Source organism: Nothobranchius furzeri, chromosome 3 (assembly GCF_043380555.1).
Source record: "Nothobranchius furzeri strain GRZ-AD chromosome 3, NfurGRZ-RIMD1, whole genome shotgun sequence".
In the NCBI taxonomy this organism is placed as follows: Eukaryota; Metazoa; Chordata; class Actinopteri; order Cyprinodontiformes; family Nothobranchiidae; genus Nothobranchius; species Nothobranchius furzeri.
Genome location: NC_091743.1, coordinates 4,116,278 through 4,129,976, shown reverse-complemented (window position 1 = coordinate 4,129,976; position 13,699 = coordinate 4,116,278). Strand labels below are relative to the sequence as shown.

The 13,699-nt window shown below is 41.5% G+C and overlaps 1 protein-coding gene across 4 annotated transcripts in view; it reads left to right on the top strand.

Annotated features, from left to right (window-relative positions):
• The window catches only part of LOC107373568 (calcium-dependent secretion activator 1), a 603,181-nt gene that overhangs the window by 265,563 nt on the left and 323,919 nt on the right, over window positions 1–13,699 (top strand). For all 4 annotated transcript variants that reach the window (XR_011520070.1, XM_070549106.1, XM_070549105.1 and 1 more), the window contains one exon: window positions 4,125–4,231. Coding sequence is in view for 3 of the 4 variants with exons in the window: in XM_070549106.1 (XP_070405207.1) it covers window positions 4,125–4,231 (107 nt within the window). In the remaining variant the exon portion in view is untranslated. The remainder of the gene's footprint in view (window positions 1–4,124; window positions 4,232–13,699) is intronic.

Below are 13,699 nucleotides of genomic sequence, written 5' to 3'. Positions count from 1 at the left end.
AGGACTTGGATTCCAAATCACTTTTGTTTTCCAACACAGCCATCTCCTTTGACATAGCATCCATTTTAGTTTGGAGATGAACAATTTCATTCAGACATGTGGAAAAACCTGGTGACAGGATGAGATAGCTGCAGCATATGTTTTAATAGTGCTGAATGCGAGACCTCTGTCCATCAGTATCTGCAGAAACGATAGGACATCCGCCAGCTGGCAGGAGAGCGCTAGAACATTCCGCTCTGTGCACCATTTCTGGAAAGCTGCCCATTTAGTCTCTCGCCAGAGACAAACGTGCTCTCATTAGGGAGGCATTCAGCTCCACCCCGAGAAACACAATCGACTGGGATGGAAGGATGGAGCTCTTTTCCCAGTTTATGGAAAACCCCAGGGTTGACAGATGCTCTATTAACTTCCTGGTTTGCTCTGACGCCTCGTCCTTGGACCAGGTGCATAGGAGCAGATCGTCCAGGTAAAATAAAACCCTCATTCCTGCCGTGCGAAATGGCTGCAGAGCGGTCTCCAGACATTTGGAGAAGGTGCGCAGGGCTAGTGAGTAGCCGAAAAAGAGGCGATTGAACTGGTATTGAACTCCCTTGAATGAAAAGCGCAAGAACTTCCGGTGTTTGGGAATTACTGGAAGTGGAAGTATGCGTCTTTCAGGTCTATTGACGTGAACCAGTCCCCGGAGCGCACGTATTCTAGAACTTGCCTCATTGTTAACATGCGGAATTGCATCACTGCTGTGGAGCAGTTGAACAGGGAAAGGTTGAGAATTGGTCTCATTCCTCCTGACTTCTTCGGTACTACAAAGTAGCGGGAGTAGAAGCCTGAGACTCTTGTCCGCGAGGGACTTGGGAAATGGCATCCTTGGACAGAAGTTCCTGTAGCTCCAGCTCCAGGGCCTGAGACTGTTCCTGTGACGTGAACGTCGTCTCCACGATCCCGTTGAAGGGAGGAGGAGCGGACTGAAAATGGAGTATGTGACCGCAATGAATGGTGTCCGATATCCATTTGCTCATGAGACAAAGGCGGCGCCATTCTTGCAGGCGTTCCGACAGCGGACGCATGTTCAAGGTCAAGCGAACGACGTCTGAGGACTGTGTTCGCGCCTGTACCGCTGTCGCTCGCACCAGAGAACTGGGAGCAACCCATGGAGGGCTGCGCTCGAAAGGGTGAGTGTGAAACAGCTGGAAGAGGCTGATCCGCACCGCGGAACGTGGAGTTCAATGATAAAGGACGAGTGGGAGCCGGACCCGTGCATGGCGACGACAAAGTGCCAGCATATGGAGCTGCGCATCGTGTCGCCGTGCGTGGTCGCGATAGCGCTATGATATCCCGTCCCACCCTACGTTGTGGGGGGAGCAGGATATGTTGGGCCTGGCTGGAAGCTAGGGCCGGTGCACAGATGGAGCGCACCCTTACAGCTGGCCGTGTAATATGTCTGACTGCGTGAACATGCAGGTGTGTCGCAGTGCTTGGTGTGGGGAACATGTGTGAGGATTCTGCAGAGGACTGTAGGATTGTGCTCTCAATGTGACGTTTTTTGGATTTTATTTCAAAACCAAAATCGTTCACCGAGTTAACATTACAGACAGAAGCACACACATTCCCCCCAACGAGTCAATTTTGTGGTTGCTTTTAGCGAAGTTCTTGCAACTGTGACGACCAAGACGGTGTCTGCTGGCTCTTTTGAAACCGTTGGCTGCCAACTCTCTGGTTCAGCTGAGGTGGAACCGAAGCGGGAGGCCGGCTCCGCGGGGCGGGCGGTGCAGCTGGGCGTCTGAAGTTTCCGCACCGTTCGTCCCATCCTCTGGAGGAATGGCCGGAGTGAGAGGCGGACCAAGGGTGGACCAGGTCTCGCACCGTCGCTGACAGTTCAGCTGTCTTCTGATTCCTCTCGATGACGCTCCTAAGATGGGGACCAAACAGAATGTCAGAGGTGATGGGGCCTTCCAGCATCTCTCTGTGCAGGTGTTCAGGAATGGAGGGCAGGGCCTTGAGCCTTAAGGGCAGAGCGGCACAAAACGGGCACGAGGCCTGGGGGTCAAGGCCAGGCCAGCGTGATGAGCCCCAAGACAGACCTCACATTTAACATGCAGGTCGCCACTGGAGATGGAGCCCGTCTGGCAAGCCAGGCAGGTCCTGGCGTCGCTGGACATGGCTGGTGAGTTGAATGTTGTTTTTAGATAATTTACTCTTTAAAGAAAGCTCTTAAGCTTGGCTTGAAGAGAAAACGGAGGCGAACAGTGGAGTCGCTCCACTTATATACCCACAAGGGGTGCCCACCATTGGTGGGCGTACATTTAAGCTCTTCATGATTGGCTGATGCTGAGATCATCCTTCCAATAGCACCTAGCTGAAGGGCTAAGACTAGATGAAATAGAACTACATGGACCCACCATCACACAGGTTGTCCAGAGGAGAAAGGAGAGGAACAGGAGTACATGGAGCTGGTTTAGTTTGTGAAACAGCACAATACCAAAATACAAACTGTTGTATGGTATTGAAGTTTCCTTTAGCTTCATCTGTAGTTTCTAATACATGATCTCCTCATCCGAGTTATTCCAGAGGGATTAGAAGAGGATAGGAGTTCATGGAGCTGGGTTTGTTTTTGTTATTTAGAAACAGTTGTTAAAGGTTTTCATATTGAAGAATTTTGTACAACACTATGATGATAAAATACTAGCATGTTATTTATCATATTTATAAAATATGGTTATATATTGGGAAAATAATACATATGTAATTAAAAAAGTGATTTAAATAATTATTAAACACTCAAAATATCGATAATTGGTACAGTTAAGTACCAGTATCGATTCGTAGGTACCGGGAATTGGTACGTATGGATTCAAATGTCAAAGGTACCCATCCCTAGTGGTTACCCATTAACTTTAGAGTTCATTTGTAATGAAATTGAAAGAGACCTCAGGAAGAATAGCTCCACACTATGGTGTGAGCTAATGAGGTTCTCAAAAAAAAAAAAAAAAAAAATTTAGAATCCTGACTAGAACTGTCAGGGCTCAACATGGTCAAGCTCCTCCCTATATTACTGAACTGTTAAAGCCTTATGCTCCAACCTAAACCCTCTGGTCCACCCACCAGAACCTTCAGGTGATTGGTCCTTCAGGACGGTTGCACCCCAACTTTGGAATGATCTTCCTTTATCCCTACGTAGCGTTGACAGTCTGGACACTTTTCTAAAACAGCTGAAGACCCTTTTATTTAAAGGTGCTTTTACCTAAATATTTTATTTTCTTATATTTTCCTCAAATTAGAAATCTTTCATCTGTTTATGAAATTTTATAATTTTATGACTTTATTATGTCTGATGTTAATCTAACTCTGTTTTGAGATCATTATGATTTTATGACACTGTTTTATTTTGTTTGATCTATGTGAAACACTTTGTGATTCTATGCCTGTGATGAGAGCTATAGAAATAAAATGTACTTACTCATGGCTAAAGTAACAGGCTGCAAGGTGGACTGAAAAACACCAACGTTTTTACCAGCTTTTCGCGACATCAATAATATCTGAAGCTAATTGCCACATGTTCTAGAAGTGCAACAAAACGCTCACTCACAAATGTACCTAGAAACATCTAATAATACTCAGATTGTGCAGGAGCGTCAATCAATGCGACCTACGTCATCTTCTGTCCGTAAAGGTGATGTGAATGTCCAAATTTTGGAAGGAATTCTAATCCTCCTTCACTAGTCTATCCTTTGTGCACCAGGACCACAGCATGATTCAACACCACCCTGTTTGATTCTTGGGTCTGAAAGTCTCATTTTGACTCCTCCAAACAGCTTAATCTTCATCTCATCTGATCATAAAAGTGTTTCCTGCAGCACATCAGAGCTATCAGTGCCTCTTGTCAACGTGTCCTCTCATTGCGGTAAAAACGGTTTTCCTGACAGGAACTCTGGTGCTCCAGGAGGTTCCATTTCATAGTAGTGTTGAGCCCTGGTAGTTCCTGGGCTTTTTTCTTTCATTTGAGGGGGATGCTGGCTATTGGTTTGTCCTTTCCTTCAGCATGTGCATGTGCACATTATTCTGTGTTTTAAAATAAGTTAATTGTGATCACAAGCTGCCAATCCTGAATGTCACTCTTTGTTCTTTAGAGAATGCTGGGCGTTTAGCCACCCCTGCCAAAAAACTGGAGGACACTATTCGCTTGGCTGAGCTGGTCATCGAGGTCCTTCAGCAGAACGAGGAGCACCATGCTGAGGTCAGTCTGACTGCATCCATTCACACATAACCCTGACCTCCAGGACAAAATCTTCTGCTACACACTAAACATTGAGCTAATGAAGATCTACGTCTAATTGATCTGATGTATGTCTAAAGTTCCTTCTGTATCTAATAAGACCAGATTCTCATTCCTCACCCTAACCCACCCTGAATGTGAGACTGATTTCCACTAATTAAATGTTTTAATAGCTTGTCACCAAATCAAGGTGGAATAATTAAACTGTGACCCATCAGACTTCATCCAAATGTTGAAAATAAAACATCTGCAGATTATTTTAGAGCAGGGATTCCCAAAGTGTGGTGCGCGCACCCCTGGGGGTGCGCGAGCTGCCGCTAGGGGGTGCGCGAGGTGAAAAGTGTAATGGCTGCGGAGCTCAGAGAAGTCTGTCACATGTCACCATTAGCGTAGAAACTCATTTGTGGGTGGGCCAAAGAAAAAGTAAGTGGGCCCATTAAATGTAATTGAAAACAAGTATATTTTTGCGTGTGTCCTCCACATGTGCCCTAGCTTCATAATAACAATGCGCCGAGCTTCAGCACTCTGGCCTGCGCACGCCGATATGTTCCGTATTTGATCATTTTTAACGGTGTTGGAGGAATCTGAAGGCCAGTCATTCTGGCAGATTGTAATTAACACCTGTCTCATGCAGGTGTTCTGACGTTGTAAACCTCACACACAGGACATTGTGGATGTAACTAAATAACAAGAAATGATTCCCATTCAGGCTATTGACAGCGCGCTGAAGATCTGAAGTTCAGAGTGCGTCTGTCAGAGGTCAGACGCGTTCCGGCTGAACCACGGCTCACGGGTGCACAAGTGAGCACATCTGGGCTGGGCAGGAGTCATTTTACAACATTGGTTTAAATAGCGCGAGACGTGGTGACTTGAGCGGCTGTGCCGCGCGCGCACACACACACACAGATTCAATAAGCGCACACGCTGCTTTAACTCCGGCGCGCCGTCAGACTGAAGGCAGAAATGAGTGCTGCCTCCACCGTGATAAAAACTTTTAAGAGGTTATTTTTCATTCAAGGTCAAATTAAGATATTAGCTTCTGGGATGAGTCGGGTCCGCTCCAGCCAGTGACTCCTCATGAACCTGACCACAAGTCCTGTTACTGCAGCATTTGTTATTCCAGTCAGCGTGGCAGCGGATCACAGATTCAGCCACACCATAAAACAGCAATAAGTCGGTCTGAGGTAAAAGTGAACATCATGGCTATATCTTGTCCCCTATTGACATTTGATTACGCACAAGTAGGTGATCAGCTCAGGTTTACGCAGAGCAGAAGGAAGGAGAGCGCTCTGGCCGCACAGCTTAAACGTTCCTACTTTAAGAAAACCGTTAAACTGCATTGTTTATGTGCTACCTGGGCACTCTAAATATTTATTTAAAATTAAATCAAAGGAAATTGTAATGGTATTGAATGTTTATTAAATACTATTTAAAAAATGAAAGTGATGGGGATTTTTTTAACCCTGTCTGTTTAGCTTGACATCTGATATATATATATATATATATATATATATATATATATATATATATATATATATATATATATATATATATATATATATATATATATATATAGAGGCTAAATAAGTTTGGGAACCACTGTTTTAGAGTAAATCAGAAAGATGATGTTTTACATTTTAGTTAAGGTTAGTGTTAGGAACAGATAAATTATGGTTAGAGTTAGGATTAGGGTTAGGCACAATCCAGTCACTAAAATTAATGGAACTCAACGACGGTCCTCACAAAGAATGCTAGATGAGAGTGTGTGTGTGTGTGTGTGTGCGTGCGTGTGTGTGTGTGCGTGCGTGCGTGTGTGAGACATCGTTTTAGGAGTTAATTTGATTAATCTGACAGAAACCATTTTTTTTATTATTCATCTTTGGAGCTTTTACAAAAGGAGCAGAGATCCATTTGGCAGCAAAAAAGTCAAATTTGCATCATTTGTGTCTTTTATAATGAGTAGAACATACAATAACTGTGTCAGGAACAGAACACAGAGCCCAACTTCGTCCTATACGACAATGACAATAAGAGGTTTGAGATCTGGATGAAGTGAATCCACTGGTTAGTTTGACTTAAGATAAGCTGTGAGAAACCAGAGTGATCACTGGTGATCTATTAAGATAGTGCGACTCGGGTTGCGAATGACCACAGTCACCAATTCTTGTCACGTGTCTATGTATGTATGTCTGATCTCAGAATTGTGTGTACTGAAACTCTAATTTCCCTCTGCGATTAATAAAGCATCTTTGAATTGAATTTTCTGATTTATCTGGAAAGAAGATAAAAGCTTCCTGCTCCTAATCTTCATGGACACTTAATTTTCCCCAATGTTCTATCCTTCGGAGAGGGTCCAAATGTAAATAACAACCCGTTAAATTTTTTTAATTTCTGACAGGGACTTCTCTTCTGTCCTGACCACATTCATAACTTCTGCAACTTGTTTGGTTCTTTTGCATTTCGGCAGCCACTGTCTCGATCTAGCTGTCAATAAAGTTTGTTGGGGGGAAATACCCAAGGAATTCCCTTATGTGCTGAAGACAGTTTGACCAAATATGGTTAATTAAGGGTGTTTCTGTATGTAAATGACTGAGAACGGACATGAGCACCTGGGTATGCGTAGGTGGAATTAGAGCTGGGAAATATGGCCTAAAATCAGTATTCATTTTTCATTCATTTATTTTTTATTTATTTCAGGCAATGGCACAGTCAATTAAACAAGGTAACAATTAGTTAAATAATATAAGTAATTTAGTGCAAAGGAATATACATAAATGGCCATGCAATTCTGCCTGAAATGGAGTGGGAAGAAGAAAATTTATATAATCCCACCCCAGATCCCCATTCAGTGAGTAAACTCGAGCTTCGCTGTTGATTATTCAATCATTTTTTTCCTGTATACAAGAGTGATGGCGTAACCACAGGCAACTGCAAAGTTTTTACAGTTTAACAACAAATTATACCAACAATGGTAAAGGAAAAATATCAGCAAGAAATGTTTATGCGATAAGAGAGTAAACGACAGAATAAATTAAATTAGGGATTCTCATCTCTATACTTTGTCCAGACCTTATGTTTATATAACAGTTTAAATCGATTTATAATTTGGCATTGCTTGTGTTGTAAGTCCAGTTTGTTCCAGAGTTTCACTCCGCATACCGACACAAAAATATTTACGAGTAGTTTGAACTCTTGGCAATGAAAAATATCCAAAAACTCTCAAATTATGAACACGTTCAGGTATTGAAAAGAAACGTTGTAGGTTAGATGGTAATAATTTATTGAATGTTTTGTATAGGACTATTGATGAATAAATTATTTAACAAGATCATCAAATTTTAGCAGCATTGATTGCCTAAACAGCTTATGGGTGTGTTCTAGAAACCCAACCTTGTTGATGATTCGCGTTGCTCTTTTCTGTAATATGATCAGAGAATGTAATGTGTTATGATAAGTATTCCCCCATACTTTAACACAATACGTAAGGTATGAGAGTACCAAGGTGCAGTATAAAGTACGGCGTGCATTTTCATCAATGTATAGTTTTGCTTTATTTATAATTGAGAGGCTTTTGGAGATTTTTGTTTTTATGTGAGTAACATGGGGTTTCCATGACAATTTATTATCAAATTTACTCCTAAAAATGTAGTTTCATTTACTGTTTCAATTTGGGTACCATTAATACTGATTCTCAGTTCAGACACTGTGTAGCGATTTCCAAACATCTTTGTCTTAGTTTTATTTATGTTCAAGGATAATTTATTTGTATCCATCCACTTTTTTACTTTACTTACTCCCTTGTTTACTGTATTGACAAGCTGATCATAATCATCACTACTGTAGAGTATAGTTGTGTCGTCTGCAAAGAGTATGAGTTTCAGTTCTTTAGATGTATTAAAATGTCATTCATATACATATTAAATAGTTTTGGTCCCAGCACTGACCCCTGGGGGACACCGCATGTAATGCCTATAATGTCTGATAAATACTGACCCATTTTTTACAAACTGTACTCTCCCTGTTAAATAACTTTTGATCCAGTCCCCAGCCAGCCCCCTAATTCCATATCTTTCCATCTTATTTAATAGGATTGAATGATTAACAGTATCAAACGCTTTCTTTAGATCGACAAAAATACCAACTGCATACTTCTTTTGTTCAAGTGCATTTGTAATTTCTTCTATAGGTTCAGTTATTGCCATTGTTGTTGTTTGTTTAGACCTAAATCCATACTGGCCTTAATTAATTATTCTATGCTTCTCAAGGAACTTTTCAAGCCGGGCATTGAAAAGCTTCTCTAGATTTTTTTTAAATTGAGGTAAAAGAGAGATTGGTCTGTAATTAGTAAATGCATGTTTGCTTTCATTTTTGAACAATGGAATTACTTTAGCAATTTTCACTTTACTAGGAAAGCAGCCGGTTTGGAATGACAAGTTAAAGATGTAAGGTAATGGTTTTACAATATTCAAAATAACTTTTTAAACCAGTGTCACATTGATGTCATGACAGTCAGTGGAGGACTTACTTTTACACTTTGTACAACATGTATAACTGCCTGCTCATTTATAGCTGATAGGAAAAATGACCAAGAATTCTGTTCAACAGTTGATTCTGTGACTCCATTATCTTGAATATCAGCAGCCAGCTTAGAGCCAACATTTGCTAAATAATTGTTGAACTTATTTACGACATTTCTCATATTTTAGTCTTCTCCCTTTTCATCAATAATTCAATTCAATTCAATTCAAAAATACTTTATTAATCCCAGAGGGAAAGTGATCAGCATATGACAACTTTGAAGATCCTAGTTTAATTAGGCTATTTAAAGTATCCCAAGTTCCTTTCATATTTTTATTTTCATACAGTTTTTTTATAATATAAGCATTTACTTGTTCTTATAATATCAGTTAATTTGTTTTTATTCTTCTTATATCTTTGTTCCACTTCTGTTGTTTTTACTTTGACAACAATTTGTAGAGATTGTTTTTCTTTTTACAGGTATTTAATATTCCTTTCGTAATCGAAGGACTTTTTTTACAGTTTTTCCTTTATAAAATATTGTTTCACTGGGCAGTGTTTATTTTGCAAGGAAATGAAGATGTCTAAAAAACTACAATAAGCACTGTCCACATTTGATACTCTGTAAATGGGAGTCCAGTCCTGGAGTGCTAAACTAATGTTTAAGGCAAGGGTTGTTTCCTCAGTGATTATTCGTTTAAACATTTTTTCTGTGGTTTCATTTTTTTTTTCTTAAGAATACAATCATACAATGTAAAAACAGGTCAGTGGTCAGTGATGTCACATATTAAAAGGCCACTGGTGATCTGATTTCCCATGATGTTCGTAAAGATGTTGTCAATGAGTGTGGCACTATGTAACGTAATTCTGCTCAGTTTTGTCATAGTTGGATACAGAGACAAGCTGTACATTGTGCCACTGAAGTCATCAATGTTTTTTAGCTTGGATGGATTCAGCGTCGATGTTAAAGTCTCCACAAATAAATACGTTTTTTGGTTGACAGATGAAAATATTTTACCCATGCATTCATTGAAAGCTTCTATGCTTGAACCAGGTGCCAGATATACACAACTCATGAGGATTTTCTTTTTTTTTATTATTTAGAATTTCCACTGTTATACATTCAAATAATCCATGCACAGCTATTGACATATTTTTAACTACAATAAATTTGACATATTTATGTATGTACAAAGCAACACCTCCTCCTTTTTATTTGATCTGTTTGTGTATCTTAGTTCATAATCATTTAACCAGGTTTCTGTAATTGCAATAACACTAAATGGATGAGCACATTTTTGAACGTAATCTTTGATAGCTTCAAGGTTTGTGTACATGCTTCGACTATTAAAATGTATTATTGATAGGTTAGTTTCTGATGTTGCACTGCTTTCATATTGATCATGGTTAAAATAAGTACGGTTGCGAACAACTGAAGAGAGAAAGTTGTTATCTGGGTCTCTTTCAGCACCTATCTCAGTACTGGTTTGCTCCTGGTACTCACAAATTTCCAGTTCAATCTGTTGATGTTGTAGGATCGCATGTAACATGTCCATATCCATACTTGGTGAAGTCTGAGTTCTTGGTGTGTTAAGCATTTGATGATGTAAAAAAGTCACAAGCTCCATACTAGGACTGCTTTAATTTCAATACCGATCCAGATCTTTCATCTTCTTCATCACCAAGACCTTTGCATTCTCTGGTGGCCCATTTAATTTGATGAAGATCTTACAGTTTGTTACCCAGGTTTGTCAAATTTTGTCTTGCTTTTCAAGTTGTCGTGCAATCCTTGTGATGTCAGCGCTTTTCTTTGTCAAATGCTCGTTTATGACAACATTGGTACAGTTTAGTTGGCGCCCTTGATTCAGAAGTGCCGTTTTCCTTTTCCGAGTTCTGAACTTGATGATCACTGTTGTGATTATTGGGCACGAATAATTTGTAAGCTTTTACTTACTTTTTGGATTCTTCCATAAAATTCGTAAATATGGAAATATCTACCGATTTTATTACGTAATTAGGATATCCGGAGATATGCCTCGGGGCACCACCCTTTTTAACAAGGGAAAATGAATCCAAACCTCTTATCAGTCTGTCTTAAAGTTAGTAAAATTCGTAATGAGCTGCAGTTAATTTTATATCAACACAAACAAATCCACTTAGCAAATGCTTAATTGGCAATGACCTTTATTAACTAATATATTCACTTCAGCTCCTTCTAAAGTGTTTAGCCAATCAACATCAACCAACTTATTTTATCAAACAAATAACAAGTAATTATGAAATAATAATGATAATGTAAAACAATCTGAGGTGGTGTAATGAGATTTGAAACCCAAAATGGCTGACTCCCTTTGTCTGAGGGAGCAAGGACCCAAACACTTGTGGAATGTGTGTGTGTGTGTGTGTGTGTGTGTGTGTGTGTGTGTGTGTGTGTGTGTGTGTGAGCTGTGGGTGTGTGTGACTTTTCATCTCAGATACAGACACAAAGGATTTAGCTTTTACCTTAACTCAATCACAGTAAAACTTAACAACTTCAAAACCGCTTCACAAAGATCAATAAACAACACAAAAGATCAATCATGAATGAATTATCTCATAGTTTGTCAGCTTGGCCACAGCATAAAAACTACTTAAGATATTAAACAATGACAAAACAAAATGGCTTACTCTTAAAATGATCCGATGGGTGTATTTTGGTACGGGAGAGAGAGACCGTTTTTCTATTTTGAAGCAATCGCGTGGTTTGATCGCTTGTTTGGCTATGAGAATCGGAAGGAAGAGAAAGAGAAGGGAGAAGGAAAAAACTCTTGACTCATCGAATCCGAAGCGTCCCCCAGAGTTCAAACGAACCAGACAACGGTTCCGTTGCTTTTCAGCGGCTCAGTGTTCGATCCACTTCAGCAGCCAGGCCTCCCGCGTGCTGTCCGGAGCCGTAGCAAACGAGTGCATCTTTCAACGCCAGTTGAACTGAACAAAATACAAGGAGAGCTTCGGTTGTCTCCCTTTTATAGACTCGGCGGTCCGGCGGGAAGACTCTGTGTGGTTCCAGCACATGCGCAGAACTTGTTTCCGGTGTTCGACGCCGCTTCCGGGAGCAGGGAATCATGGGAAATGAAGTCACTGCTGGCGCTGGAATATATTCTGCTTTTGAGAGCGCAGATGACAGTTTTTGGAGAAATTACTGCATAGCAATTTCTCATGAGGGCAGAACCTCAACATCACCGCTGACGGTCTCTGGTTCTTTGTGAGCAGTGGGTGATATGCCTTGATATGGTCCAGGACCATCTCTATCCCCCTGCTCTGAATGTAGGAAGTCACCTGTTGCTCCACTGTCAGTGTCTCCTGGTCGCTGAGCTCCTCGCTCTCCGCAGTTACAGTGATGCAGGGGATCTGTTCTGTTCTGGTCCTGCTGGACCTGACTGCAGCCTTTGACACTGTTGACCATCACCTGCTACTGGAGAGGCTGGGAGACTGGGTAGGCCTATCAGGAACTGCTCTAGAGTGGTTCTCCTCTTATCTTTCTGAGCACTTCTTTTCTGTGGCCGTCTCCAAGTTTAGGTCCTCCACCACCTCTCTTACCCATGGTGTCCCACAAGGTTCTGTGCTGGGGCCTCTGCTCTTCCTCCTCTATCTGCTTCCTCTTCAGCACATCCTGAGCTCCTTCAAATGAATCTCCTACCATCTTTATGCAGAAGACATCCAACTGTACATCTCCTTTAAGCCCCATGAGATGTCTAAGCTGCAGCTGTTACACACCTGCTTAGACTCTATCAAAACCTGGATAGTGGGAACTTTCTACAGCTGAATGAAGATAAGACTGAGATCCTCATCTGTGCCCCAGACAAGCTGGTTCCCAAAGTCAGAGACTCTCTTGGTCAGCTTGCTTCTCACACCAAACCCTCTGTCAGGAGTCTTGGTGCGACCTTTGACCCAGCTCTCACCCTGGATTCTCATGTCAGTTCTCCTGTTCGCTCTTCCTTCTTCCATCTCAGGAACATTGCTAAGCTGAGTCCCATTCTGTCCCGCTCTGAACTTGAGACAGTTCTCCACACCTTCATCTCCTCACGCTTAGACTACTGTAACTCTCTTTCCACGTGTCTGAGCAGAACCTCCCTGAACAGTCTACAGATGGTTTCTGACCAAGTCCTCCAAACACACCCACATCACCTGCTTCTCTTCCAGCTTCATTGGCTGCCAGTCAACGTCGGGGTTCATTTCAAGATCCTGGTTCTGGTCTATAGGGCCTTACATGGACAAGCACCATCATACATTGGTGATCTTCTTAGTCCCTACACCCCCAGCAGGTCCCTGAGGTCCAGTGACCAAAGCCTACTGGTTGTGCAGCACCAGGCTAAAGGTCAAAGGTGACAGATCATCTGCTGCTGTGGCCCCCAGACTCTGGACCTCTCTCCCCCTGAGCCTGAGATCAGTGGACTCAGTGGTCTCCTTTAAAAAGCAGTTGAAAACTCACTTGTTCAAGCTGGCTTTGGTGTGACCTTCATCACCCTCTCCTTGTTCTGCTCTCCCCACCTATTCCACCTTCCTCAGGATCCACTGATTTCCCTCTTCCCTCTTTACTTTTTTAATCATAATTGTCTATGTTTTGCTAATTTTAAATATATTTTTAATCATTTTCTAAATTCTTTTTTATATTTTCACATTTATTGTTTTTGTGAAACGACTCGTGATTTTTATCTTGAGAGGCTCTAGAAAAGATATTTTCTTCTTCTTCTTCTTCTGATTGTGATGCCACCCACATTCCCCACATTCACTTACCTTAAGGAGTTTAACACTAGAACTCCCAGAGAGCTGCCAATTGCCCCCCCCCCCCCCCCCCCCCCCCCGATCTACCAGAGAGCTAGCATTCTTAACCACTTGTGAACGTGAACTCCCTTCACCTCCCCCTCTTGC